This window comes from Hyaena hyaena, unplaced genomic scaffold (assembly GCF_003009895.1).
Source record: "Hyaena hyaena isolate Hyena2069 unplaced genomic scaffold, ASM300989v1 scaffold_490, whole genome shotgun sequence".
NCBI classification, from domain to species: Eukaryota; Metazoa; Chordata; class Mammalia; order Carnivora; family Hyaenidae; genus Hyaena; species Hyaena hyaena.
Genome location: NW_024081123.1, coordinates 609,664 through 635,229, shown reverse-complemented (window position 1 = coordinate 635,229; position 25,566 = coordinate 609,664). Strand labels below are relative to the sequence as shown.

At 35.6% G+C, this 25,566-nt stretch overlaps 1 protein-coding gene across 1 annotated transcript in view; it reads right to left on the bottom strand.

Moving 5' to 3' along the window:
• DSG3 (desmoglein 3) overlaps window positions 1-15,187 on the bottom strand; it is a 35,767-nt gene extending 20,580 nt beyond the window's left edge. The window contains exons 1-8 of the mRNA XM_039254449.1: window positions 15,056-15,187; window positions 4,632-4,667; window positions 3,997-4,125; window positions 2,970-3,125; window positions 2,366-2,510; window positions 1,570-1,736; window positions 564-692; window positions 74-259 (exon numbers count right to left, since the gene is read on the bottom strand). Coding sequence (XP_039110380.1) covers window positions 74-259; window positions 564-692; window positions 1,570-1,736; window positions 2,366-2,510; window positions 2,970-3,125; window positions 3,997-4,125; window positions 4,632-4,667; window positions 15,056-15,103 — 996 coding nt within the window. The 5' untranslated portion in view covers window positions 15,104-15,187. The remainder of the gene's footprint in view (window positions 1-73; window positions 260-563; window positions 693-1,569; window positions 1,737-2,365; window positions 2,511-2,969; window positions 3,126-3,996; window positions 4,126-4,631; window positions 4,668-15,055) is intronic.
• Window positions 15,188-25,566: the final 10,379 nt, after the last annotated feature.

Genomic DNA, 25,566 nt, shown 5'->3' with positions numbered 1-25,566 from the left:
TATTCATAGAAATGATAGAGATTGGGCTAATATGGATTATCTTTTTTTACCACTGAAGAGAAATAGACCTTACCTTAACCACCTTCAGGATACCTTCATTGGTTCTGGGATCAGTTTGTATTTCAAACCAATTCCCTTCATTTCCAGAGGTAAAGAAATACACTGCAAGCCAATTATCTGTGAATTCTTCGTCCCAATCTATAACTTGAAATCGAATCAACTCAGAACTTAAAGTATTTTCCTGAATTTGTGCTGAATACTAAAAAGGAGAGAAGCAGAATTTAAGAGTTATTGTCAGGTTTTATCTAAAGAGATTATATTTATTCTGAATAGTATTAATCATTAATTCTCAAGTTATGTATTGCCTCTTGCTGGTTACTAAAGTCTTGTATTTTACAAAAGCTTATTTTTTAAGAAAAGTTCACACAATGTAAATAGAAGCCAGCAAGCAGGTGAATACTGAATTAGGATGGCAATATATTGTATAAATACGATAGGATGGTAGTATTTTAGTATAAAATAAAAAATATACATAAATTATTCTTCAAGAAGTCAAGGTGTACCTGAGATTCTCTGAACTTTGGGAAATTATCATTGACATCTTTGACTTTGATACTACATTCACATTGAGTTGATAGTCCTTCTCCATCTTTGTCTGCACCACTCACAACAAGACGATAGTTGCTAACTTGCTAAATTTGGAGAAAAATAAACATAATTAATCTCCAGCACCAAGAATACAAATAACAACTACCTGTTTCCTATGGGGGTGAAAATATTCAAGTTCATAGTTTATTCTCAAGAAGGATAACATGAGCTGTTCCTTGTTCATCACAGAGGAAGCATGGGGGGCTCTGGAGGGTTGGGTAAGTTTTTATGGGGCAAAAACAGGTTTTCGCTTTTATGAGTTTCTTAGGGCAAGAAAGTGCAGTTGGAGCAAGAATGGGCAATGAGGATGGTGGGATGCTTATTTAAGGAAAGTTCACTTATAGAGCTTTCCTTTTGGTCTCTTCAGAGAACCATTTGCATAGAAGTAATAGAAAGTCAGCTTGGGTATTGTGTGGTGATAAAGATAGTGGTGCTGGTGATGGTAGTTATGGTGGTACAATGATGGGGAAGAGAGGAAGGGGGTTCTTTAGTGTTCAGGAAGCAGGGACAAAGGAAAACTATTCAGTAGAAAAAGTGGAACATCAGAGAAAGCTTTTATTCCAGAAAGTAATTTCTTCCTCCATCTGATAATTTTCATTTTCCTCCACCATATAAGGAATAAATTACATTTCAGTTTTTGTCCCTGGAAGCTTTGATGCCTCCTTTTACTCTCCACTTTACCTCTTACTGGAATGCTGATACTTGTTTATTTGGGGTGCAATTGATTCTACAGGTCTGAGGAACGCATCTCACCCCGCTAGAATCACACTGGAATGCAAACAGTTTCCCTAGATTGGCCTAGTTGAGTATGGAGAACCTTTTTTGCTTTCTCCTTTCATTCTTAGGTAAAATGAGATCACCTCTCTTGGCTTTCTTATAATCAAATCCTTTGTCTGAATATTCCCAAGTGCTTTACTTTACCTCTCGATCAAGAGAATTGGTTAAAGTACGGACTTCGCCAGTATGTCTGCTTAGGAGGAACATGGGTGTGCCTGCAGGTTCCTGAGAGACAATTTTGAAGGCGATTTTAGAGTTCAGGTGGTTTGGTTCATCCGCGTCTGTGGCATTTAGTATCATCACCAGAGAGTCTAGGAATACAGAAGTAGTTCATTAAAGAATATTTAAAGACTGACATTCTGTTCACACTAAATATTCAACACCATTCCAAACTGACCTTTGTTTTTAAAAATCTTAAGTCTATGTATGCTCAAAAACAAATTACATGTCTTTTAAATATCTCTTACTGTCTCAATCAGGTAGAAGTGTGCCGCCTTCCGTTCTCATTTCCTTACACCTTCCGTCTTTACTTCTTCCCCTCATGGATGGCATTATCATTCTTTCTTTTTCCCACATTATCCAAGTAATTGTGTGTCTCTGTCCTTCATAATCTAAAAAAGTCCATCTGATGCAGCCAAGCTACCTAAACCTAACCTTTTAGTGTTATGACTACTGCCAAGTACTCATGTGACTTAAATATATAGAATAAGGTACTGTTGACTTGATAACAATATTGCAGCCTAGAAATACAATGGTAGTGGATAATTAGCTCAAGTACAAATATTAGAAAGGAAGACCCAGGTTATTTTGAGGAATTTTTCTGCAAAACTATTGGTGAAACTAAGACAATAAATTAGCTTCTAAAAATGATAAACTATAGTGATCCTTGTATTTTAAAATGAAAAAGATTAGAAGTGGTAGGTATTGTAAAAAGACTTACTTGATGCGCTGTTTTCTTCAATTTCACCCATGAATATACTTTGTGAAAATACTGGAGGATTGTCATTCACATCTAAAATTTTAACTGTTAATATAAGTGGTTTCTCTACATCTTGTCCTTGGGCATTCAGAGCATGACAGGTTATCTAGAAAAAGGAGGGGAAAGTCACTCATTACTCTACAAACTCAGTTTGGATACTGTTAAAACTTGTAGAAATAAGGCTTCTGCTCGCATGCACAGATCTTTTGTGCAAAGAAGAAAAATATTTTCCCAACAAGTAGACAAAGTAAGAAAAAGTGGCCACCTTGGGCAGACCAATTAGGCAAGCTGCCCCTTCTTCCAAGCTGGCAGTGTCTCATGGCAAGGTGAACCACTTTGCAGGATGCATGTTGGATTTCAGTGCCTACTAATGCACCCTCCTGCTATATTCCTTCAGGGGCACAACCATAAATGGAAGCTCTTCATAGAGGAACTAATATTGTTATTTGTTGGTGGATTGATTCATGTGCTGATCTCTCTTCTAACTTAACAAGTAGAAGAGTATCACATTCTAAAGCCACCAGGCACGAATGTAAGGGTGCCAATATTGAAGACACGAATTTACCTGGAAGCTTGGAGTTTCCTCACGATCGACTATGGCCGTTATGTTAATTTCTCCAGTGTTTTTGTCAACAACAAAGATTCCAAAAGGGGGTTGATCAATTCCCATTCCAGAAATCTTGTAGGTTATTTTCTGGCTTGCTTGGAAATCTGAAGTAATCTGAAGCCCCAAATACCCAAAATGTTAATGTGATCATTCTTTAGACCTTTTCCTTCCCCTTTTCTCCACCTTCATAATCTAAAGTCATCTGTTGATTTTATTTACTCTTTCTGACACCTTGATGGTTACTTTTTGCCTTGATAAATACTAGGAATGTGAAATAATTCAAATTGTTGCTTCTGTTGAGCAGTATAGACCAATATATGTTAATCATTTTGGCTTTAGAATGTTTGCTCAGATTGTGGTTGCCATGGTGATGTTAAAAGGCTAGAAGTCATGGGTACTTAATATTGACAAGACTACTTCTGAATGCTCCCTTCCTTAATAGATAAAATTAAAAAAAGAAACACATTTATTTTAGTTTAAATAAGAGGGGCTGGAGAGAAAAAGAGGAAAGGGATTATACAGTGTTACAAATAGGTATTAAAATAAATTGCTTATTATTATTATTTTATTTTTTATTATTATAATTTTTAATCTTTTTAAAATGGAAAGTTTCAAATATACAGAAAGTAATAGTAGTATAATGACCCTGACATATCTCATCACCCAGTTTTAATAATTATGAATACATGGACTCTCAACCATTTTTCTCATTGTCTTATCCGTATATCTTTTGCTATTTGCAAAAGGCTTATTCATAGAAATTGGTCCACATGTGTCTTAACTATTTTTTTAATACCCTAGAAACCATAGTTCCTTCATCTTTCTGTATATTATTATTATTGTATTTTTTGGCTGAAGATACCAGGTTATTTTCTCTGTGGACTCCCCAATCTGCATTTTGCTAAATGGAATTGCCATATCATTTTAATTTACATCTGTTACATGTATTCTAAAAACTCATATTGCCCCTCCTGATATGACTTACCTTGGCAATTGGATTTCTTTTCGAGTTGTCTTCTCTTTCTCTGCAGGGTTTTGCAAATTTCACCCATTCACGTTTATATCTCCTTTTGCCTTGTATTGCAGTCTCATCTTCTCCGTGTTGACCTTTTGTCTTATGTGAAAAGGCATCCCATTTTATTATGCACATTGTTGGAAGGTTTTGCTATGAGTATTGATTATTAACACCTAGGTTGAGGAGCCCCCTTTGTTTCTGTGCTTGGCCTCACATTTTGTCAAGCAGAGAAGAAATATTAAATAACTAAAACAATTACAGAACCATATGATTTTTAATATTAGGATTTAATCATTTTTATATTTCATTTATATATTCCACAATATCTCACTCCTCTGGGTACCTAGGACCTGTTTAAGAAAAAACCTGTTGATTTATTTAAAATAAGAAGAAAAATAATAGGAAGGAAGCATGCATGAGATAAAAGTACAGTAATGACATTTGTACTGTGTTGGTATTTAAAATTGGGTTAGTTTTAATTTAATTTTCACAATTAAATTATTTAACAGTTTTAGACATTAAATAAATACTTATTTTTCTCAAATACAATGTTCATTTTTAAACTAAACTATTATTTTAATTACATAAACTTTTGCATACTTTACCTCTATTCGCAATTCTCCATGAACAAATAGGAGCACCTGTAGACATTTAAATAAAGTCAAATTAAATATGAATTCTTCGAATAAGTAATTGCATAAGATAATCTTATTCATATTGTGGTTTGTTCTTATTTCAAAGAAGTAGATTTGGAGAAGCAGGTAAAATCCTCCCAGGAAAAAGAAAATACTCTCAATAGAAACAAGTTCTTCCAGTTTTTTAATCTGACTACACAATTTCAATGAAATACAAAAGAACCTATCGAACTATGCAGAACTCTGGCAAACAGCCAGTTGCAACAACCTGACATTTCTTACCTGGCTGTTCTATGAATAGTTTCCAGGAACTGGGGGAGATACTGCTTTGGGAAACAGTGGCGAGCATCACTGTGATAAGCTATTAGCTGGCTGCAGTTACAGGGTAAGGCATTTTCTTAGTTGTACAAGGGTGTAGAAGATGGACTAGAACTAGTCAGGTTTAGAGAAGAACATAAAAGATGGAGATATACTATTCCACTCATAAGTGCTGTTTACTGTGGGACACAGATCTGCTAATCTCTGCCCTGTTATTTCACCTTAAATGTTGAACTTAGTTTTTGTACTGATCTGAAAAAATTAGATGAGGATAGAATGAAGTCAGGCAGGCTAGGGTCTTTACCTTTTCAAGAACATATAAAAACTTCATTTGTGTTGCATTTTATTTTATTTTCTACCTGGAATGCATGGTTTTAAAAATTTGAGTATAGTTGACAGTGTTATATTAGTTTCAGATATACAACTTAGCGATTTGACAACTTTATACATTATGCTGTGTTCACCACAAGGGTAGTGTACTTTGTTCACCACAGTCTGTCCTGTTACATTGCCTTTACAACATCATTGACTATTCCTTATGCTGTGCCTTTTATTCCTGTGATTTATTCATTCCTGTATCTCCCATTTCCCTTCATTCATTTTGCTCAGCCCCCCACCATTTTCTGCTCTGGCAATTATCAGTTTGTTCTCTGTATTGACAGCTCTGATTCTGCTTTTGCTTGTTTATTCTTTTTTTTTTTAGTAGGATCTTTTTTATTTAGAAACCACCCCCCCCCAAAACCAAAAAGTTTTCCAACCACACACAGGAGGGGTACGGGCAGGGGGAGGTGTCTGTTCATCCAGCCCCAGCCCCCAGCCCATGTGGTTTATTCTTTTCTTTTCTTATTTAGATTCCACTTATAAGTAGAATCATATGGAATTAGGCTTTCTCAGTCTGACTTATTTCGTTTAGCATAATACCCTCTAGGTCCGTCCATGTTATTTCAGATGGCATGATCTCATCTTTTTATGGCTGCATAATATTCCACTACATCTTCCTTATCCATTCATCTATTGATAGATACTTAGGTTGCTTCCATATCACAGCTATTATAAATGATGCTGAAATAAACATAGGGATGCATATATCTTTGTGACTTTTTTTTTCTTTGGGCAAATACTGAATAGTGGAATTTTTGGATCATATGATAATTCTATTTTTAATTTTTTGAGGAACCTCCATTCTGTTTTTCATAGAGGCTGTACCAATTTTAATTCCCAACAATAGTGTATGAAGTTTCCTTCTCCCCCACATCATTGCCAAAACTTTTTGTTTTTTGCCACTTTAATTTTAGGCATTCTAACTGGTGTAAAGTGACATCTCCCCTTTACCCACTTTAATATTACTCATCCTTTAAGATCAATTCACGTTCCAACAATCTCCATGAAACTGTCCACACTGATGTCTTATTTCTGAGTTTTTTCAGCACATATTTTGTACCAGGAAGTTTAACTTATAAGGGTTTGTCATGATTTACTATTTCTTATTGTTTTGTGTGCATTATGATGTTAGGCCAAAAGAATTGTAAACACTCTAATGCTTCCATGTTATTTTTTGCTTGCATTTGCTTTTTTTTTCTTGCAATTATTATAATACCTTTCCCTCAGCAGACTTTTAATAAGGTTTTGCAGATTTGCCGATTATCTTATGTGAAAAGAATCTGGTAGGGAAAAGATTTGAAAAATAAATCAGAAGAAAAAGAATTAGAGTAATATTAGTTGTTAAAATTTATTATGGTTTTTGTGTCAGTTGCTATTTATAGATCTTTATTATCTCATTTATACTTAGAGTAGCTATCTGATGGGGATACTATTCTTGTAGTCTATTTTATGGATGAAGAATGGAGACAGGTGACAGTGAATACTTGCCTCAGCCAACAGCCCCAGTAGGGCCAGGATTTGAGCCTCTGCAGCCTGCCTCCAAAGTGTGTAGTTCATCACTACAGTAGATTTTAACCAAACTTGGCATAAATAAATAGAAAAAAACCTGGTGGTAGAAATAAATTTATAGGATAGTCAATTTAGATTTCTTCCTGCTAAAGGCTGAGGTTACTCCTGAAACAATGTAGATTCATTACATTGTTGATTTTGGAAGGTTATAATAAAGAGGCAGGTCAAACTCTGAACCTAAGAAGTAACCATATCAGACATAGGATGCCGGGACCCTTCCATTAAAAAATTTCATTGAAATATTTGTGCAGAATTTGTGCAAATTGTCATGAAAAGTGACTATTACATATGGTTATTATAGGTCTCAAAATGATTTTACAGTTTTGCTTTTCTTTCTTAAACATTGTCATGAGTTACTTGGGAGAGAATACCCAATTACTGTCATAATTGACCTAATTTCTCAGTTCATAAAGACGACTCAGCCCCATGTGAGGGGAGGGTTGGGCCAGGCACACTTCCCTTTACAGGAAAATTAGAAAGAGTCATCCAGAAAATATGAATCATGCTTGCACTAGTCCTATAGAGAATGATTCTTCTAATAGACATTAAGGCATACTTTTTTTCCTGGGAAGCAAAGGGAGTACAAACTTTATAAACTATGGAGAATGAACATTGTTTCTTATTTGTTCAATCTTTACACTGAATCAGAGCCTTTAGAAGTTATTCAATCAAACCTTCACTCTTCCTCATCTCTCTTTGAAAGTCAGACCAAGAATGTTCTCTAATTTTAGGGGATATTGTGAAATCTGATGGTATTTGTGCTTTTAGGAATATGGGGTAGTTAATAAAAAAACTTATGAGTATTGTAATGTTTCTTAAATATTTAAAAATATAGTCATAGCCTTATTTAACTTAGAATAGTGCTTTTGAAAAACTTTATTATTTTAGATAATTAATATGCATATTAGTTACTTAGTGGTTTTAGTTACTTATATATAATTATTTTCAGTATTTAATAAATATTTCAATAGTTTTCTGACAATATAAATCAACTAAGTTGTCTTTTCTGGTTGCTTTGATTGGAAAGACAAATGTGGATTAAACACTACTTATCTTGAGAATTCCTATACTTTTCTTTTTCTTTATCTTGTTTCCTGGTTATTTTGATATATTATATTAATTATATTATTAATTATATTTTGAGAGAGAGTGAGACTGTGAACATGCTTGTGTATGTGTGTGAGTGGGGAAGGGCAGAGAGAGAATCCTAAGCAGGCTTCAGCTGTCCTACACAGTGAGATGATGACCTGGCCAGAAATCAAGAGTTGGATGCGTAACTGACTGAGCCACCCAGGCACCCTAATAATTTTAGTTATATGATTTTTAAAGCATTAATGTGGCCTAAATACTTTCGTATACATAAAAATAAATATTTTATTGAAAGCAAATCAGATGATTAAATTAATAAAATAATATACGAAATAAAGTAATTTAATATCTATATGCCCTATTTGTTAAATAAATGTATATAATTTTATCATTAATGTTCCTATTGAATATAGTAGGTACACAATAAATATATTTTGAAGATATGGGTGACTAGTTTTTAAAAGTGCATTTATAATAACAACTGTCATTTATTGAGTTTGGTCAAGAATTTGTTTAGAGTTACATCAAACTTTATTGTGTGGAGGGATAGACTGTTAGACTATGCCTTAGATCATGGAGCTAGTGCTAGCTGGCCTAAGGTAGCTCTCTCTCATGTCTAGAATGGGATAAGAGTGGATCACATCCACTCCCCTGTGGGAAATTTGTAAAGTGAATTAGGTGACTCAAAAAAATCATTATAAGTTTTAAACATGATTTCTTAAATTTATTAATTATTTTTGGAAAATATAATATATAGGCTGATGGTATTATTTTTATAATTGGTTAGATACAATGATTATTAATGAGTTCAATCATAAAGATCATTCAATACATGTTTGATGAATAAATCTCACATAAAGAAAAAATGAGTGATTTGTCTTTTATGATATCTCATAGCATATATGTATATGTATGTAGTCTCTCTCTTTCTATTACAAATATATATAAACTATTTAAAATTAAAATTTAAAACCCCCAAAACATTCTAACAAGCTTTGTATTTATCAGGACAAATTTCTTAATGAAACAAAAATGGTATATGTTTAATATTTAGAAATTACCTATTTAATTTTGGTCAGTTCAGTTTTCAATAACTGATTGAGTAAACTCAATTTAGAAAGTTAAGCCTTGTATCATGATGGAGATGCTAAGAAAAACATATACTAGATATTCTCAACAAGTTGGATATTCTCAAATGCTTAATTTAAATATACTTAAGTGTAGCAATATGAAATTGGACACCAGATCTTGAATCCCTGAATTAAAATCCCAGTCTCACCATTTACCAGTTGTATAACTCGGGAACATCACTCAATCTTTCAATTTCCTTATCTGTAAAATGGGGATAATAATTCTAGTTACCTTCTAGGTTTGTTGTGAGGATTAAATGAACTAATAGGTTGAAAGCACATAGATGAGTGCTAGCCCACAGGAAGTGCTTAAAGAAGAGTTAATCACTTCTGTCACCAAGCTTCAAAAAAAAAAAAAGGTGTAAAAGGCCCACTTTAATATGAAGTGACCTTATGTTATTATTATTATTCACATCAAGGCGCATACAAACTTTCTCTTTCTTGAGCATCAGAAAGAGTCAAGAACTAGTATTCCACTGTACAATTGTGTAGGCTGCTCCTTACACAACTTCAGGGGGAACTGTTCAATTGTAGTTTACTTCCTGGAGTTGTGCAATATATAGCCTAGCCAAGTGCAGGAGCCATGTAAGAAAAATGTGCATACTAGATGGATTCAATTATTCACAGTATAATTATGGATAGTAACCAATTGCCCATATAATTTTCTTATGATCAACTTCCCAAAACAAGCCTTTACCTTAGGCTATCAGATTGACTCTTAACTGGAAAGGAAGAGCCAAAGGCTAGCAGGTTTATGAGAACCCACATGTGGCACTAAGTGTTCTAGCTCCAAATGAAAACCAGTTTCAGGTATTAAGTAAGTGGGAGTGGTAATTGGTAGATGTAATTACATCTTCCTGACATTTGCCCAAGTCGGGCAGGACTGGTCAGAATTGCTTGGCAAGGTTATTCCGATTTTACAATCTTAACTTTTGGAGAGGTTCAGGGGGAAATTTATTTTCATATATTTATTAGCACTGGAAACTGGATTGTTCCATTAATCAAGAGAAAGAAAGATACCTCAAAGATTTTCCTTCTGTTAAAAATTTGGGCTGTTTATATTTTTCATGGAACTTGAAAAAATAATCCTAAAATTTCTATGGAAACACAAAAGCCCCCAAAGAGCCAAAGTGATCTTGAGAAAGAAGAACAAAGCTAGAGGATCACACTTCCTGATTTCAAACTGTACTACAAAACTATAGTAATTAAAATAGTATGGTACTGGCACAAAAACAGACATACAGATCAATTGAATGGAAGAGAGCCCAGAAATAAACCCACACATATATGATCAGTTAATCCCTAATGAAGGAGACAAAAATGTATGATTTGGAAAAATATAGCCTCTTTCATAAATGGTGTGGAGAAAATTGGACAGCTACATGCAAAAGAATGAAACTGGACCATCAACTTATACCATATGCAAAAATCAAATGGATTAAAGACTTGAATATAAGAACTGAAACCATAAATCTTCTAGAAGAAAACATAGGCAGTGAGGTTTTTGATATTGGTCTTAGCAATATTTTTTTTTTTTTGGATCAGTCTCCTCAGGCAAGGGCAAGAAAAACTAAAATATACAAGTGGGACTGCATCAAACTTAAATACTTTTGCACAGCGAAAGAAACTAATGAAATGAAACATCAGCCTATTGAGTGGAAGAAGATATTTGCAAATCATGTATCTGATAAGAAGTTAATATCCAAAACACAACTCACACAATTTAGTATATAAAAAACCCAATTAAGAGGGAGAGAGGCAAACCATGAGAGACTCTTGAATGATGAGAACAAACTGAGGAGTGATGGGTGTGGGAGCTGAGGGGAAGATGGGCATGGAGGAGGGCACTTATGGGGATGAGCACTGGGTGTTATATGGAAACCAACTTGACAATAAACTATTTGTAAAAAAAATAAATAAATAAAAATAAAAACCCAATTAAGAAACAGGCAGAAAATTTGAATAGAGTTTTTTTTTTTTTTTCAGAGAAGACTCCAGATGGCCAACAGGCATGAAAGGATTCTCAAGCTCACTAATCATCAGGGAAATGCATGAGATAGTATCTCACACCTCACACATATCAGATTGGCTATAATCAAAAAGACAAAAAATGGCAAGAGTAGGCAAGGATGTGGGGAAAAGGAAACCCTCATGTTTGTAGGAATGTAAATTGGTATGACCACTGTGGAAGGCAGTATGGACAGTTCTCAAAAAGTTAAAAATAGAATGACTGTATGATCCAGTAATTCCATTTCTCGATATTTATCCAAATAAAATGAATATATCAATTTGAAGAGATATGTGCACCCTTATATTTATTGTAGCATTATTTATAATGGCCAAGGTATATAATCAACCTAAGTGTCCACCAATAGATGAATGGATAAAGAAGATGTGGGATGGATAGATAGATAGATTGATGATGGATAGATAGATGATAGATAGATAGATAGATAGATAGATAGAATGGGATGTTACTTAACCATAAAAAAGAATGAAATTTTGCTATTTGCAGCAACACAGATGGACCTAGAAGGTATTATGCTAAGTGAAATAAGTCAAGCAAAGACAAATGCCGTGCAATTTCACTAATATGTGGAATCCAAAAAGCAAAACAAATGAACAAACAAAAAAGAAACAGACTCATAGATACAGAAAACAAACTGCTGGTTACCAGAGGGAGGAGGGGTTGGAGAATGAGTGAAATAGATGAAGGATATTAAGAAGTACAGACTTCCGGTTATAAAATATATGTCATGGGAATGTAATGTACAGCATAAGGAATATAGTCAATGATATTGTAACAAGTTTGTATGTACCTAGACTCATCAGGAAGATCATTTTGTAATGCCCCAAAATACTGAATCACTATGGGGTACACCTGAAGCTAATAGGATATTGTGTGTTGATTAAACTTCAAGAAAAAGTTGGGGCCATTTACTTACAATTCTTTTTCTAAAATTTTGCTTTTTGTTTGTTCTGTAGAAGAAGGTGGTTGAAGATAGTTTTTCTATATTTAGAACACATTCTAATGCCGACCTTGATATTTAAACTACTTTTGTTTTTTCCAGAACTACTACTACTAACTTCTTATAACTTTGTGCTTTAAAAATCTTTGGATTTCAAACATCGCTATTAATTTTGCAGGGAGTAAATTTTTACACAATATAGAAGCATAAAATTAAACATCTTATTGTCCAGATGTTAATAGTATTATATGACAAACTGTATTGCAGATTTTGTGGACAATGGTCTCCTTTGAAGACAGACATTATTTTTAAAAGGTAAAAATCTCTGAAGATAAGTGTTTTTCAATCACAGGCTTTCCCCCAAAAATGTTTATTTTGTGCTGTATTAAATGGATCGAATATGCACAGGAAACTGATAACTATTACAGTTTTCTTCGACTGCAGGAAGGTGTTCCCCATACTTTTGCCTCTCAAGTAATTAATCTAGAAGGCTGAACAGTTGAAATTTTGAGTAATGCTCCATGTTTGAAAATCTTATTTTCTCATACCCACAATTATACAAATTTAAGACATAGTTTGATAGGGTCTTTCACTCAAGAAAAATGTAAGTCCTTTCTTGACTGGTTAAAACTGGTGTTGGTGGTTATTTAAAATAGTAAGGCAGAATTTTAACAAGTTATCAAAAATCACCTGTATTACTAATGTAAACATTACAAGTTATCAGAGTCCTACAAACCACTTTATCTTTTCCAGAGCACTTGTTTGCACTTGTTGCATCTTTATTCTTATCATAGCAAGGGGCTCTGATTATTGTCATTTGACAGTTGAGGAAACAAGGCCTGGAATGAGTCAGTCATACAGGTGTAGACTGAAGTCCGTGACTTTGGTGTCGTATCTCACTTCTCTAGGCAACCCTTGTATGGTCATAGGGTGGTGGAATTAATTCAACATCTCCAAATATGTCTTCCAGCTTTCAGACCTCACCCTTCAACAACAAAAGATGTGCATTCTCACTCCATAATGCTTTTAAAAACATTGGATTTTTTTCCCCTCACCACACCATTTCGAAACTTGGGGTGTCTCCCCTGTTCGAAAAGGACTTGATTAGCTTTCACAGAATGCACTTTTCAGTCTGACCCTCATCTACCTTTCCAACTCATGTCCAACACAAACTGTCATTCTAGCCAAACCAGTGTGTCCATTGCCCCTAGGTAAATGCTGTAATCACTCTTTCCTTTGTTCATGCTGGTCTGACAACTCAAGGTATCCCTTGGCCTATCTGTTCTAATCAAAAACAGCTCAAATATCACCTAGTCTATGGAGCCTTGCTTGCTGACCTCACTCTTGACTGACACTGCATTCCATTAGAAGAAAATGTCTTAGATTTCAGTTTCTTTATGACTAGCATTATAGAGGCACTGTGGGGGGTTATAGGTTAGAGAGGCCTCATTTTTCAAACAATTGTGTGTCCACTGTAAGAGAGACATTATATAGTAAGCATTAGGGATAGAAAGATGAATGAAACAGCCCATAGTATAAGGATCTTATGGTCACTCTAGAACCATAGGGGTACTTGAGAATGGTCTATGTCAAAACAGGGAAAAGAGCTCGCTTAATCTTTTGCTACTCTAGTTCTGTGTCCTTGTGATACCTTCTGACACCCCCTGCCACCTTTCCCATAATTTTATGACTTGATCATTGGCACAGACATGTGCGTTATAAGGCTACTTGCGGTTTAGTCGGGAAATGACCATCTGGAAAGGTGGGAAAGTCATACAATTGTCTCACTAGTCTTTATAACATTCATGGATCAAATAAACTCATTAGATAACCAAAAGGATTAGTTACACTGTTATAATAAAAGTAGGCCCTAACAAAAGGAAGGATACCAACTTTCTGCTTGGGCATTGTGGTGAGAGGGAAGGCTTGGAAACTGGCTCACAGGGCAGCCAATTCTAATTTTAGACACTTTTAATTTTTAGGAAGTTCTTTCTTGAGATCTGTCTTCCTGTAACATCTTGAAGTCCAATGCTCATCTTAATTTTTTAGATGAGGAGGTGAGGGAAACCAATGCCGAGGCCAGTGTGGTTTATTGTGAAGCGGGGAATTAGTATTAGGAATTTTTAAAATATTCATTTATAGTGTATGTCACTATTTTGGTATCTTAGTGTCACTGATACAATTATGGCTTTTTTCCCCTTCACCAAAACAACATAGTTAAGAAACAAAGTAGTCTGTAATATCCAGGCTAGTGCTTTGCTCTCCAGATTCCACTTCTTTTTTTTTAGGTAACATTGTATAAATCTTTCTCTACCAACAAAAGTATTATTCTCCTGAAAAAAAGTGGCTTATAAAATGTTGTATTTTTTTGTCCCCTAAAGTTGGTATATTTTTTGCATATAAAGCTAAACATAAACATTGTTTTCTTAATAACCCTTTCAACTTCCCTGGAGTCAAGCATTGCTTTGATTTTAATTCAATGGTCTATTTTAAAAACAAGTCAGGTATCAAGACCAGGCATGTACAGTTCTTAACCATACGCCGAAGAGATAGGTAACCTTGGAAAATAGACCTGGTTCTCTTTCATGTGTTTCAGTTTGTGTATTAGAGAGAGGACTAAAAACATTACTTTGAAGAAAGTGAAAGTGTGGTAGAAAATGGATCTGAGATCACGATTAATTAATTCATTACCTAAAGAAATGCTAAATGTCGACTTTCAAATTCTGTTTCTCTCTGGTTTATTTTCTGTGTAAAATACAACATCAATATCCAACAAGAGGAGGAAATTGGTCATCTTTACAAGGTCATTCTAAAGTGTTTATTTTTACTGAACTCTTTTTAAAATTTATAGTAGGGATTCAGCAGTCAAATACTGTATTATCAAACAAGGAAGGAAACAGGGAAAGTGGCTATTATTTGAAAAAAATTTTGGACTTACCATTAAAATGGCCAGAGCCCTGGACGTTCTGAAAAGGAGCCAAGTCATTGTGTCTGATTTCCCTGGTGGACAAATCCAAGGGAGCTGCCGCTTCAGCCCTTCCAACTGTCTGCATAGGATGTCTAAGAAAAGCCCTTTGGTCGCGTCTCTACTTTCTGGAGTCTACAGCCGGCCTGTTATGCGGCTCCTCCCCACCCTAAACCAAGGATTGGTCTCACCAGAAACGCTTGCATCACTTTTGCTCCAGGTAAAAACTTAGACACACCTCAATTCCAAAAGCAATGAAATCCTTTGTTGGAAGCTGAAAGAAGAGTTCACAGGCTAAAGACAAGGTTTAATAGGAAGGTCCCAGATGAATAATAAATTAATCATGGTGTGGAAGTGCAAAAGCTAGCCCTGACTACACTGAAAAAGAATCTAGTTAGCTTTTATTCAAGGTTACAATTAAAACTGACAAGCAAAACGAAACAGAAAAATCCCTAAAACCTAACTTGTTTGCAAGAGCATTTATTTTCAGCCTGAGTATATATGTGGGTAGATTAAAAGTTAGGCGAAACATCAGTGTTAAGTAATAATATATTTTATTGAAAGTAATACCAAGCCAAAGAAGAAAACTGTCACGTTAAGCAACTATTGATGCAGGTTTTGAAAAACAATTAGTAATAATTGAAAAACATTTGGAAAAATATTAGAAGTAATTGAAAATAATTAGGAATAAAATGGGAGTAAACAGTTACATGTTACCTTTGGATATTTGAAATATATAAATAATGCATTGCAAAATCAGTTCCCTGATAATAATCAGATGACATCTTTCCTCTTGTATTCCTTTTTGTTTATAATTTTTTTAAAAGGTAGGTTGCCTAGTGAAAGAGGTTATCTTTGTACACTTCTTATTACTCAAAAGATTTCCTCCAGAGCAGTCAACCTGCTTACTGCCGTATTTTTATGCATTTCTAAATATTTGAACTCCAGCCTAACTTAGTGGGTAAGGGACAACCTACCAGCACCATTTTAATTTGCTTATGACACTAGAGTTAAAAACACTTTTCAACATTCCAGGATACTTAAGGAAAGGTTTGGTAGAAGAACGATTTTATCTTTGTAAGTATTTATGCATCAGGTTTTGGAGGCTCTTTAGTTTCAGGAAAATCACTTAATCAAAGTATTTTAGGCAGAAGGGATTTTGTAGTCTAAAAGTTGGGGGAAAAAACCCACCTCATGAGCAAAATCTCCTGGGTTTTTTTTCCCCTTTTCTTAATTGTGTTAAAATATACATAACAAGATTTATTATTTTATTTTTTTAAATATTTTTTTAAATTTATTTCTGAGAGGGAGGGAGAGAGACAGCATGAGCAGGGGAGGGTCAGAGAGAGAGGGAGACGCAAAATCCGAAGCAGGCTCCAGGCTCTGAGCTAGCTGTCAGCACGGAGCCGGACGCGGGGATCGAACCCAGAACCGTGAGATCATGACCTGAGCCAAAGTCAGATGCTTAACTAACTGAGCCACCCAGGCACCCCATATTGTGTAATTCTTCAAAGTATTGTACTAAAGACAAAAGATGAAAAAGATGATAGCACTGAAGTATGATATTCCTATATATACCCATAAGTTGCATTGAATCTAAATTCTAGATATGACTGACTTTGTTCTGATTTACCTTTCCTAAAACTCTAGTTCTTTGACAACTTTAATTAATTAGGGCTTAAAAATGTTAAGTATCATTCATCTGAACACAGATAAGGAAGTATTCTACTTTTGTATTTTAAAATACCAGTTACAGACTCTTGATCAGGTGGTGTATAAAAGCTGTGGGCACCCTTGTAGGAAGTAAAATACCAGACTTGGCCTGTTGCAGACTGGCTCCATCTACCTGTCCCAGTCAAGGAGAATTGTAGAATCCACGACAAATCCATTGTGCACTCTAAAGGCAGGCAGTGTTCTCTCATCTTCTATGTGCTCTTGTCATGCTTTAAGTCAACACCTCCTTTTCTTCGGAGGATTTGAGACCTCAGCAAGGTAATAACACATTGTGTTGTTGGGGACGGATTTGGATGGTGATGGGAAAGTAGTGGAGATTACTTCTGCTAGGGAGTGTATTTGCACATCTTTGGACTAAGCAGTATTGTTACTTGCCATTTCATTTGTTTGTGAAAAGGAAAGAAGGAAGGATTTTCTGGTGGTTTCTGTTGAGTGGTTATGTTATTATTCAATGAATAATGACTTTGGAAACCTAAGCCCAACTTGAAACTGGCTTCTACTCAAGAAGCTGAAATTAAAATGAGGAGCATAACAATAAGGATCATAATCATTAAAAGGGAGCGTCATTGTATGTGTGTATTGTGATTCAATTGATGCGCCATGTTGAAAGTATAACAGTTGGACAGTAGGACACATCACACATTTAAAAAGCTAAAGAAGCCATTCCTCAGTTTGCTAAAAATTGAACCATGGCATAAGGAGTGAAGCAATAAGAATGAATATTTATTCAAGTGGGCAATGAATCCCAAGGTTTCCATAATGTTTCTGACACTCATTATCTATAGCAGTTCTATTAATCACCAAGTAGAGAATGTTAATGAGACTTTGCCTTCACTGGCAAACCTTCAGTGGTTTTTGTTTGACTGGAAACATGTATGTAATATATTTTATATGTCAGACATCACTACTTTTTGATATTTAATCTTCAATATTCAAAAATTCATGAATTAAAATATTAGTTCCACAAATAATGCATTAACAAAATTATACATCCTGAAATGCCTGTGGCAGTTGTGATCTGTCACTCTGTGTTGTTAAGGTAATGGAAATCAGACCTTTTCCATTATGATCGTATTTGAAGGTCTGCAGAAAAGTCAGAGAATGGAATAAATGTGCATCAGCAGAGAGCAGTCTGCGCTTTATTAGTGAAAATAGAACTGCTAATCCAATTTCCTGTTAGATGGTGTGTAACGTGGTTCACCATGCTTCTGTGATTCCTAGAATTATTTCTTTAAAAAGATTTGTGTAATGAAAAGATGCTCAACATCACTCATCAGCAGGGAAATACAAATCAAAACCACAATGAGATACCACCTCCCACCTGTCAGAATGGTTAAATTAACAACACAAGAAAACAAGTGCTGGTGAGGATACAGAGAGAGGGGAACACTCTTGCATTGTTAGTGGGGATGCAAACTGATACAGCCACTCTGGAGAACAGTATGGAGAGTGTGTATAATGCAATACTAGCCATTGAAAATGAAATTTTGCCATCTGCAATGGCATAGATGGAGCCAGAGTATATTATGCTATGTGAAATAAGTCAGTCAGAGAAAGACAAATACTACGTGATTTCACTCATGCGGAATTTAAGAAACAAAACACATGAACCTATGGGAAGGAGAAAAAAGAAAAAATAGAGCAACGGCAACAAATCATAAGAGACTCTTAACCTTAGAGAGTTAAACAATAGAGAACAAACTGATGGAAGGAGGTGGGTAGGGGATGGGCTGGATGGGTGATGGGTACTAAGGAGGGTACTTATTGCCATTAGCACTGAGTGTTTTAAGTGCTGAATCACTGAATTCTACTCCTGAAACCAATATTGCACTTACTGTATGTTAACTAACTAGAATTTAAATAAAAATTAAGAAAATAAGAAATAAAAAGATTTTTGTAATTTTTAGCATATGTTGATTGAAGCCCAAAGTTCAGATGGGTAGTTATGCGTGAACGCTAAAATTTTTTTACATAAGCTGTGGACCAGGGTCAACATCTTTTTGCTTTGATTTAATCTAATTAGTCAATTGCTTATTTGTGGGAATTTTCTTGTCAGGTAATAAGGATGAAGGAGGAATTTTCCAAATGCACGGCGTGCTTACTCCAGCAAAGAGTTTTCTTTAGGGATAGCTTTTCTTTGCTTCTTATGGTTTGCCTGAAATTGAAAAGTTGGGAACTATTTAGAAAATGTATTTGAAACCCATCTAGTTCCCACCTCTATGGGCTTCTGTACTAGCAAAATTCTGAGCATCTCTCATGTAGCTCAGGCAATGGACCGGTAACTGAGCTCTTGTTCCTTTCTTGTCTCTCGCCCAATCCACCTCTCCCTCGGCACCTTGAGTGCTACTTGTAAAAGAATCATGGCTTCTAGTGTACTTGGAACAGAAGCAACAATGCCTGTCAAGACCTACAAGGAACTGTCTGATTGATTCTGTTTTCCCTTCCAACCACATCCCACACTCCATCCCTCTTGCTTGTGTCTTCTTTTGTTCTCCAAAAACCCTCAGCAATCTTCCTGCCTTAGGCCTTCACTCCGTTTCTTTCTCTCCTGGCTGGCTTCTTCTCACTCATCAGATGGTTGCTTATACAACCTTCTCAGAGAAGTCTTTGCTTCCTACATCCCACACGTGGGCATCTTTTTTTTATCAGTCATCCCAATTTGCTTTGTGTATCAGTCTTAGCACCATACATTAAGTTGCTTTTCGTTGGTCAGATTGCTTTTATTGCCTTTTTGCACTACTTGACTGTGAGCTCTATCAGGGAAGAATCATATCTGTTTCATTTCATAGCATATCCCCCGTACATTCTGGGGTAAACAAATGAGTATATCTTTAAAAATTTTGTGCAAGTATACCTGCTGGATCAAATGACACATACAGTTCAAGTTTTTAATAGACTGTCATCCAAAAGGCTATACTAATTTGCGTTCCTGCTGATAGTGAAAGAAAATGCTGGTCCTTCCTCCTTATCAGGCATAAAGTTTGTCATAGATAATTCTTTGCTGCTTCTTCTTTGAGAAAATAGTACTCTTATTGAAAAATATTTTTTAGTTCTGTTAAGGGATTTAAATGTTGTTTATTGAAATGCTAATAATTTATTAGATTATAATAAATTAAAGTCAAGATTCTAAGTGTAGCTCTCTAGGGAATCGGATTCAGAGCTAGGTAGGTTCTGGATCTTGGTTAGATCCCGAGGACTTGGCATCCTTCCTGGATCTAACATTATCCTGCCTTTGCCTTTCACCATCTCAAGTGATATGATGACAGGAGAGGAAAGGATATGATAAAACAAATATGCAGTTAAATATTAATTTACTATGCTCTGTTGTATTGCTATGATTGCTTCATTTGTACATTTTAATCTTCCTTTTGATGATAAATAGCACATTTCACATATGTCCTCAAGTATTTACATTTATATTTTTGTTTTGTTTTAGAGAGAGAGCAGGGGATAGGGGCTAAGGGAGATAGAGAATCCTAAGTAGGCTCCATGTCTAGTGCGGAGCCCAGTGTGGGGCTTGATCATGACCTGAACCAAAACCAAGAGTTGGACGCTTAACTGACTGAGCCACCTAGGCTCCCATGTCCTCAAGTATTTTTTTTATTAAAATTTTTTTAATGTTAATTTTTGAGAGAGAAAGAGAAAGACACAGAGTGTGAGTGGGGCAAGGGCAGAGAGAAGGAGAAACCGAATCTGAAGCAGACTCCAGGCTCTGAGCTCACAAAGCGGGGCTAGAATTCATAAACCACAAGATCATAACCTGAGCCGAAGTCAGATGCCTAACCTACTGAGCCACTCAGGTGTCCCTGTCCTCACATATTTTTAAGTATCATGGGATCCATATCCTTTGCTTTTCTAATAATTAAATTGTACCAGTATTATTGGTAATTCCTAAGGAGGGAAAAAAATCGTGATTGTTTTAACTTAAATTTCAACCCACCACTCCACCTGTGGGAAGAAATGTGTGGAATGCCCCACCAGCTTCCCAAACCACATGCCGCACACAGGGTGTGACTGCCAATGGAAACGGATCCACTGAGTCTTTGCTCCCAGTTATGTCACAGACACCAATCAGTGGTAAGATAGAATCTGAAAACAGCATGGAACATGCAAAAAAATGATCAAGGATTCCAGAAATGACTGTAGTTGAGGACTACTAGCTCTAGTGTGATAAGGAAGGGAGATGGTTCTAAAAATGGGCAGCCTCGGGGCACCTGGGTGGCTCAGTCGGTTAAGCGTCCAACTTGGCTCAGGTCATTATCTCATGGTTCGTGGGCTGGAGCCCCATGTCCGACTCTGTGCTGACTGCCAGCTCAGAGCTGGGAGCCTCCTTCTGATTCTGTGTCTCCCTCTCTCTCTGACCCTCCCCTGCTCACGCTGTCTGTCTCTCTCTCAAAAATAAATACATAAATAAGACATTAAAAAACATTTTTAATAATAAAAATGGGCAGCCTCTTTATTATTCAGGGTCAGTGCATTTTTCTACTAAACTCATGTGTTACCAGCTTTTTACCTAGTGAGGCATCATGCACTGATACTTTTATGATTAGTAAGTTGCAAGTAAGTTTGGCAAACCTGTAAAACTTGTACAACTTAGTGTACTGTGCCTTTTACAATTGGTGGAGCTACAAAACCTTCTGAAAAGATTAATTAAAGAGAACAGAAACTTCAAGTTTATTTTCTTCCTGCCTTTTCTCTGGGGCAGAATTACTTTCTTATCATGTGGATCAGTTTTGTGTTCTCATAGAACTTAAGGAAGCACTGAACTTTCAGTACAAACACATGAACATGCTTTTTCTTCAGTTTTGGGCATGTCTAATTGGCCCTCCTCTGAATAAACGCCATTATTCTATTCACTGACATTAAGAAGAGGATCAGGATCCATTACCTACTTTAACTGACAATAAATCCATGTCTTACATAAAAATGTTGAGCCTATAGAATTTTTTCTATTTTTTTTTTTTTATGTTGTAGCACATTCACTTTTTTGAACATCGTTTCCATTTACTTTCCTTTAGTGAAATTTCTGAAGATTCTTTTGGGTTCGTTTAGGCTGAGCATTTCTCAAAGCACAGTCTTTGCAGGGTGCATGGATGTTCTTTGATCTAGTGCTGGCGCAGCTGCAACATATACCAATTTCTGAAAGAATACACCTGAAGAGATTAAAGGTAGAGAAAACTCTGCCTCTATTCTCCTTGTTAGCACAACACACCCATGAGTCACTTCAGGCTTCATTTTTGTTGTGTTAGACACAAGGCCAATTTTATGGATGTTTGTGCATGCTGATTAACTTGTGCAACACGGTGGTTTAACGTTAATCTCCGATTCTCCATGTGAAGCCCAGATTGACAGATTCCCAAAACACCTTTTGAGTCTTTTAGAGTTTGAAGTGATACAATTTATAATACTTGGAGTTGGTTAGCCTACACTTGAAGGAAGTGATTTCATCTTATGAAAATTATCTCCAGGTACTCCAAGTGTCACTATATTGAAGTTCCTCAATGCTCAGTTGGTCTGTTGAGATTTTCCACTTTTGTGGGGGAGGGAGGCATATCTTGAGAGGAAATGACATTTTCCAGTGTTTTCAAATTTATTACCAAACGTTGGTACACAGATCTTTTTTTAAAGAAATTTTAAGGTGGATTTTTCTAGGACAAATAAGTTACTATTCTTTGCCTTAATAATAAGGATCTAAAAAGTGAAATGAGGTAAAAAATCCATTCACAGTCTCAGTTAAAAACTGCAAAAGATGTGGAAATAACCTTCTTAAGAATGCACAGAAGAATATTAATGAAAGGCAAAAATAAGATCTAAGAAAATAGAAATATATTATGCTCCTGGATGAAAAGAATTACTATTATAAAATGTCAGTTTCTCAAAGAAAAAACGTTCTCAGTCTTGATCCTTAGTTTATGTGAGGAGTAGAGACAGAGGAGGTTACAATAAGTCTTAAAGTCTATATGAAAGAAGTATGTCCTCAACAGCTGATGAAAGAATGATTAAGAAGAATATTGAAGGGTCTCGTCTTATCAGATATCAAAAATAACTGTAATACTGCTTTTATTACAAAAAACAACTGTTAGATGCATTTCTTGCTTCCGGACTCATGTTTTTATGTGACGGGGACTCAGCTACAGGAAAGCTGACTTTACTCCCCATCTCTCCTGTGCTCCTGTTTGTGAGTGCAGGACAAATAATCCAATTAATGGGTCTGGGAAAAGGAATTCTACACAATGGAGTCAGCCTACTGCCCGCTCCTACCTCCCGACTTACCAGCCAGGGTTTTCTGTTTTAGAGAACCTTCCAGCCTGTTGACAAGACACCTTTCCTGTTTTTCCTAGCTATACGCTCACAGGGGCAGGCTCCATGCTTTGGTCTTGGTGGTGGGAGTTGTCTGTGACTGGGTGAGCAAGTTTAATTCTGGAATGAATATTAGGGTACTCATCATGACTGCTCATTTCAACCACATCATCCACATCTATGTTGTTACAAATAATAAAACTGATGACTTATTTTTGTGTATGTGTCTCCTATACCTTATTTCTCAATTGCTTCTGATATAAGGAGGTGACAAAAGTTGATTCTCTAATATTCTAACAAATATGGGGTTGTTTTAGGAATAGACAAATGGAATACCAAAAATAGAATATTCTGCAGACACTAAAAAGAATAATTAATTAAAGATATGCCAGTTGACTTAGAGATGTTTATATGGGGTAAGAAAAGAACAAGATATAGAATAGTGTATATAACATTGTTACATGTATGTGTGTATATCTATGTGTATGTATATGTATATGTATCACAATAAATGATTATTTGAACATAGAGAAAAATATAAAATATGAAGCACAAATACTATCCTGTTAGAATGGATTTTCATGCAAGAGAATACTACTACTATCATTTAGGAGTGGGAGGGATAATTAAGCTAAGGAGGAAATATAAAAAACTGCACTAAAAACGTATAGTAACATCACGTTTGTTAATTTATGTCAAATTAAAAAATATATATTTTACTTAATATATATATATTGTGTATACATATGTGTGTATGTGTGTGTGTGTGTGTGTGTGTGTGTTGCCCTAAATAAGAACAATGTGGTCTGAAAACACATGAATCAGCTCTGTACATGCTGCTGAAGGTGTTGGCATATTGACCAATTGTGTGCATTTTTTTCTGGTATTACTGGTAGAGATGTGCACTTAAATTGAGAGAGATGGGACAAAAATAAGGAAAACCATTATTTTTAGTAGCAATTTGAAATGAAAAGCCCAAATAACATATTTAATTATTTTGGATATAACATTCTTAATGCTGAAGATAGAGGGAGAGAATTCCTGTTCTGGCAATGACTATTAATGAGAAAATGATGTTACTAGTCCCATGGGGATTTATTGGCAATTTCTAGAAGCATAAAAGATCTAAAAAAGTGATCCCTTGTGTCCTGGCTGGGGGCCTGGCCTATAGTAAGTGGGTAGCTCCTTGCAGATGAGAGTGGGAGCAGCTGTCCTCATCACCAAGTCCAAGGGGACACTCATGGAGCATCTAGTCAACTGTGAGCTAGCATCTCCATCCAGTGATTCACAAGGGTAGACTGTGGGGCCACTAGGCAGTGGCCTCAGGTGGGTGACTCCATCGTAAATCAAGGCAGTCCTGAATGAATACAAGCAATGCAAAGAGTGGGTCTTCTTAACAAGGTCTAGACCACAAGCTTCGAGAGGGCAGGGGCCACTTATTATCTGGTCCACTGCTTGGCTCGCAATAGCCACTTATTGAGTAAATAAGTGGATGGATGATGATTGGATGAGGAGGTAGAGATGAAGGGTATTGAACTGTGATTCTTAGTTGGGCTCCAGATTGAGCGGGAAGACGAATCAAAGCTAGAAGTAAGAGGTACAGCAGATGACCTGGTAGGGGAATGAATGGCACCGAGTAGGGCTCCCCTAAGGAGGCTAGAGCTCAAGCTTTTTGAACACCTAAATACATTTTCATTTCAGTCAGCGGGGGAACTGATATTTATTGAGTACCCTCTATGTGCTTAAGTGTGATACTATTTTCTTTATATTGTTTGTTTAATTATTTAATTTCCCCACGGAAGATATTTTTAACCCCATCTTGCAGAAGAGACAACCAAAGTAATTTCTTTAAGGTCCTACATATTATAACCGGGATTTGAACCAGATTTGTCTGATCTCAAAGTTTATGCTTTACTCCTAACCTCAATGACTCTAGAAAGAAGGACATAAGTTGATGTAGCGTCACAGAAGTTGAAAGGTACTTGCCTATTTTGTCTTCATTTATTTCTTAATAAAAAAACTAGCTTTTTTGTTATTATGTAAGTAGTAAACATACATTGTAGAAAGTTTAAAAGTCCAAGCAAGCAAAAAGAAAATCAAGCCATCAAATTTTGACCACCAAGAGGTTAGTTCTATTAACAGCTTTCAAATACATGTCTCATCTGGAAAATGAGGCTAATTTCATTTTCTTTGCAGGGTGTTTGGAAAAATCAAATGATAGAAACAAAATTCCTAGCATAACATATAAGTACCTAGAAGGTAAATATAACTTTGCTTTCCTGCTTGAAATTCTTCCACTTACTTTTCTACATACACATGTTTGATTTTTTGTTTTAGCCAAAAGGAGATTCAACTGTACATGCTTTGTTTAAAAGTTTATTTATTTTGTGTGTGTGTGTGTGTGTGTGTGTGAGAGAGAGAGAGAGAGAGAGAGAGAATAAGAAGGAGGA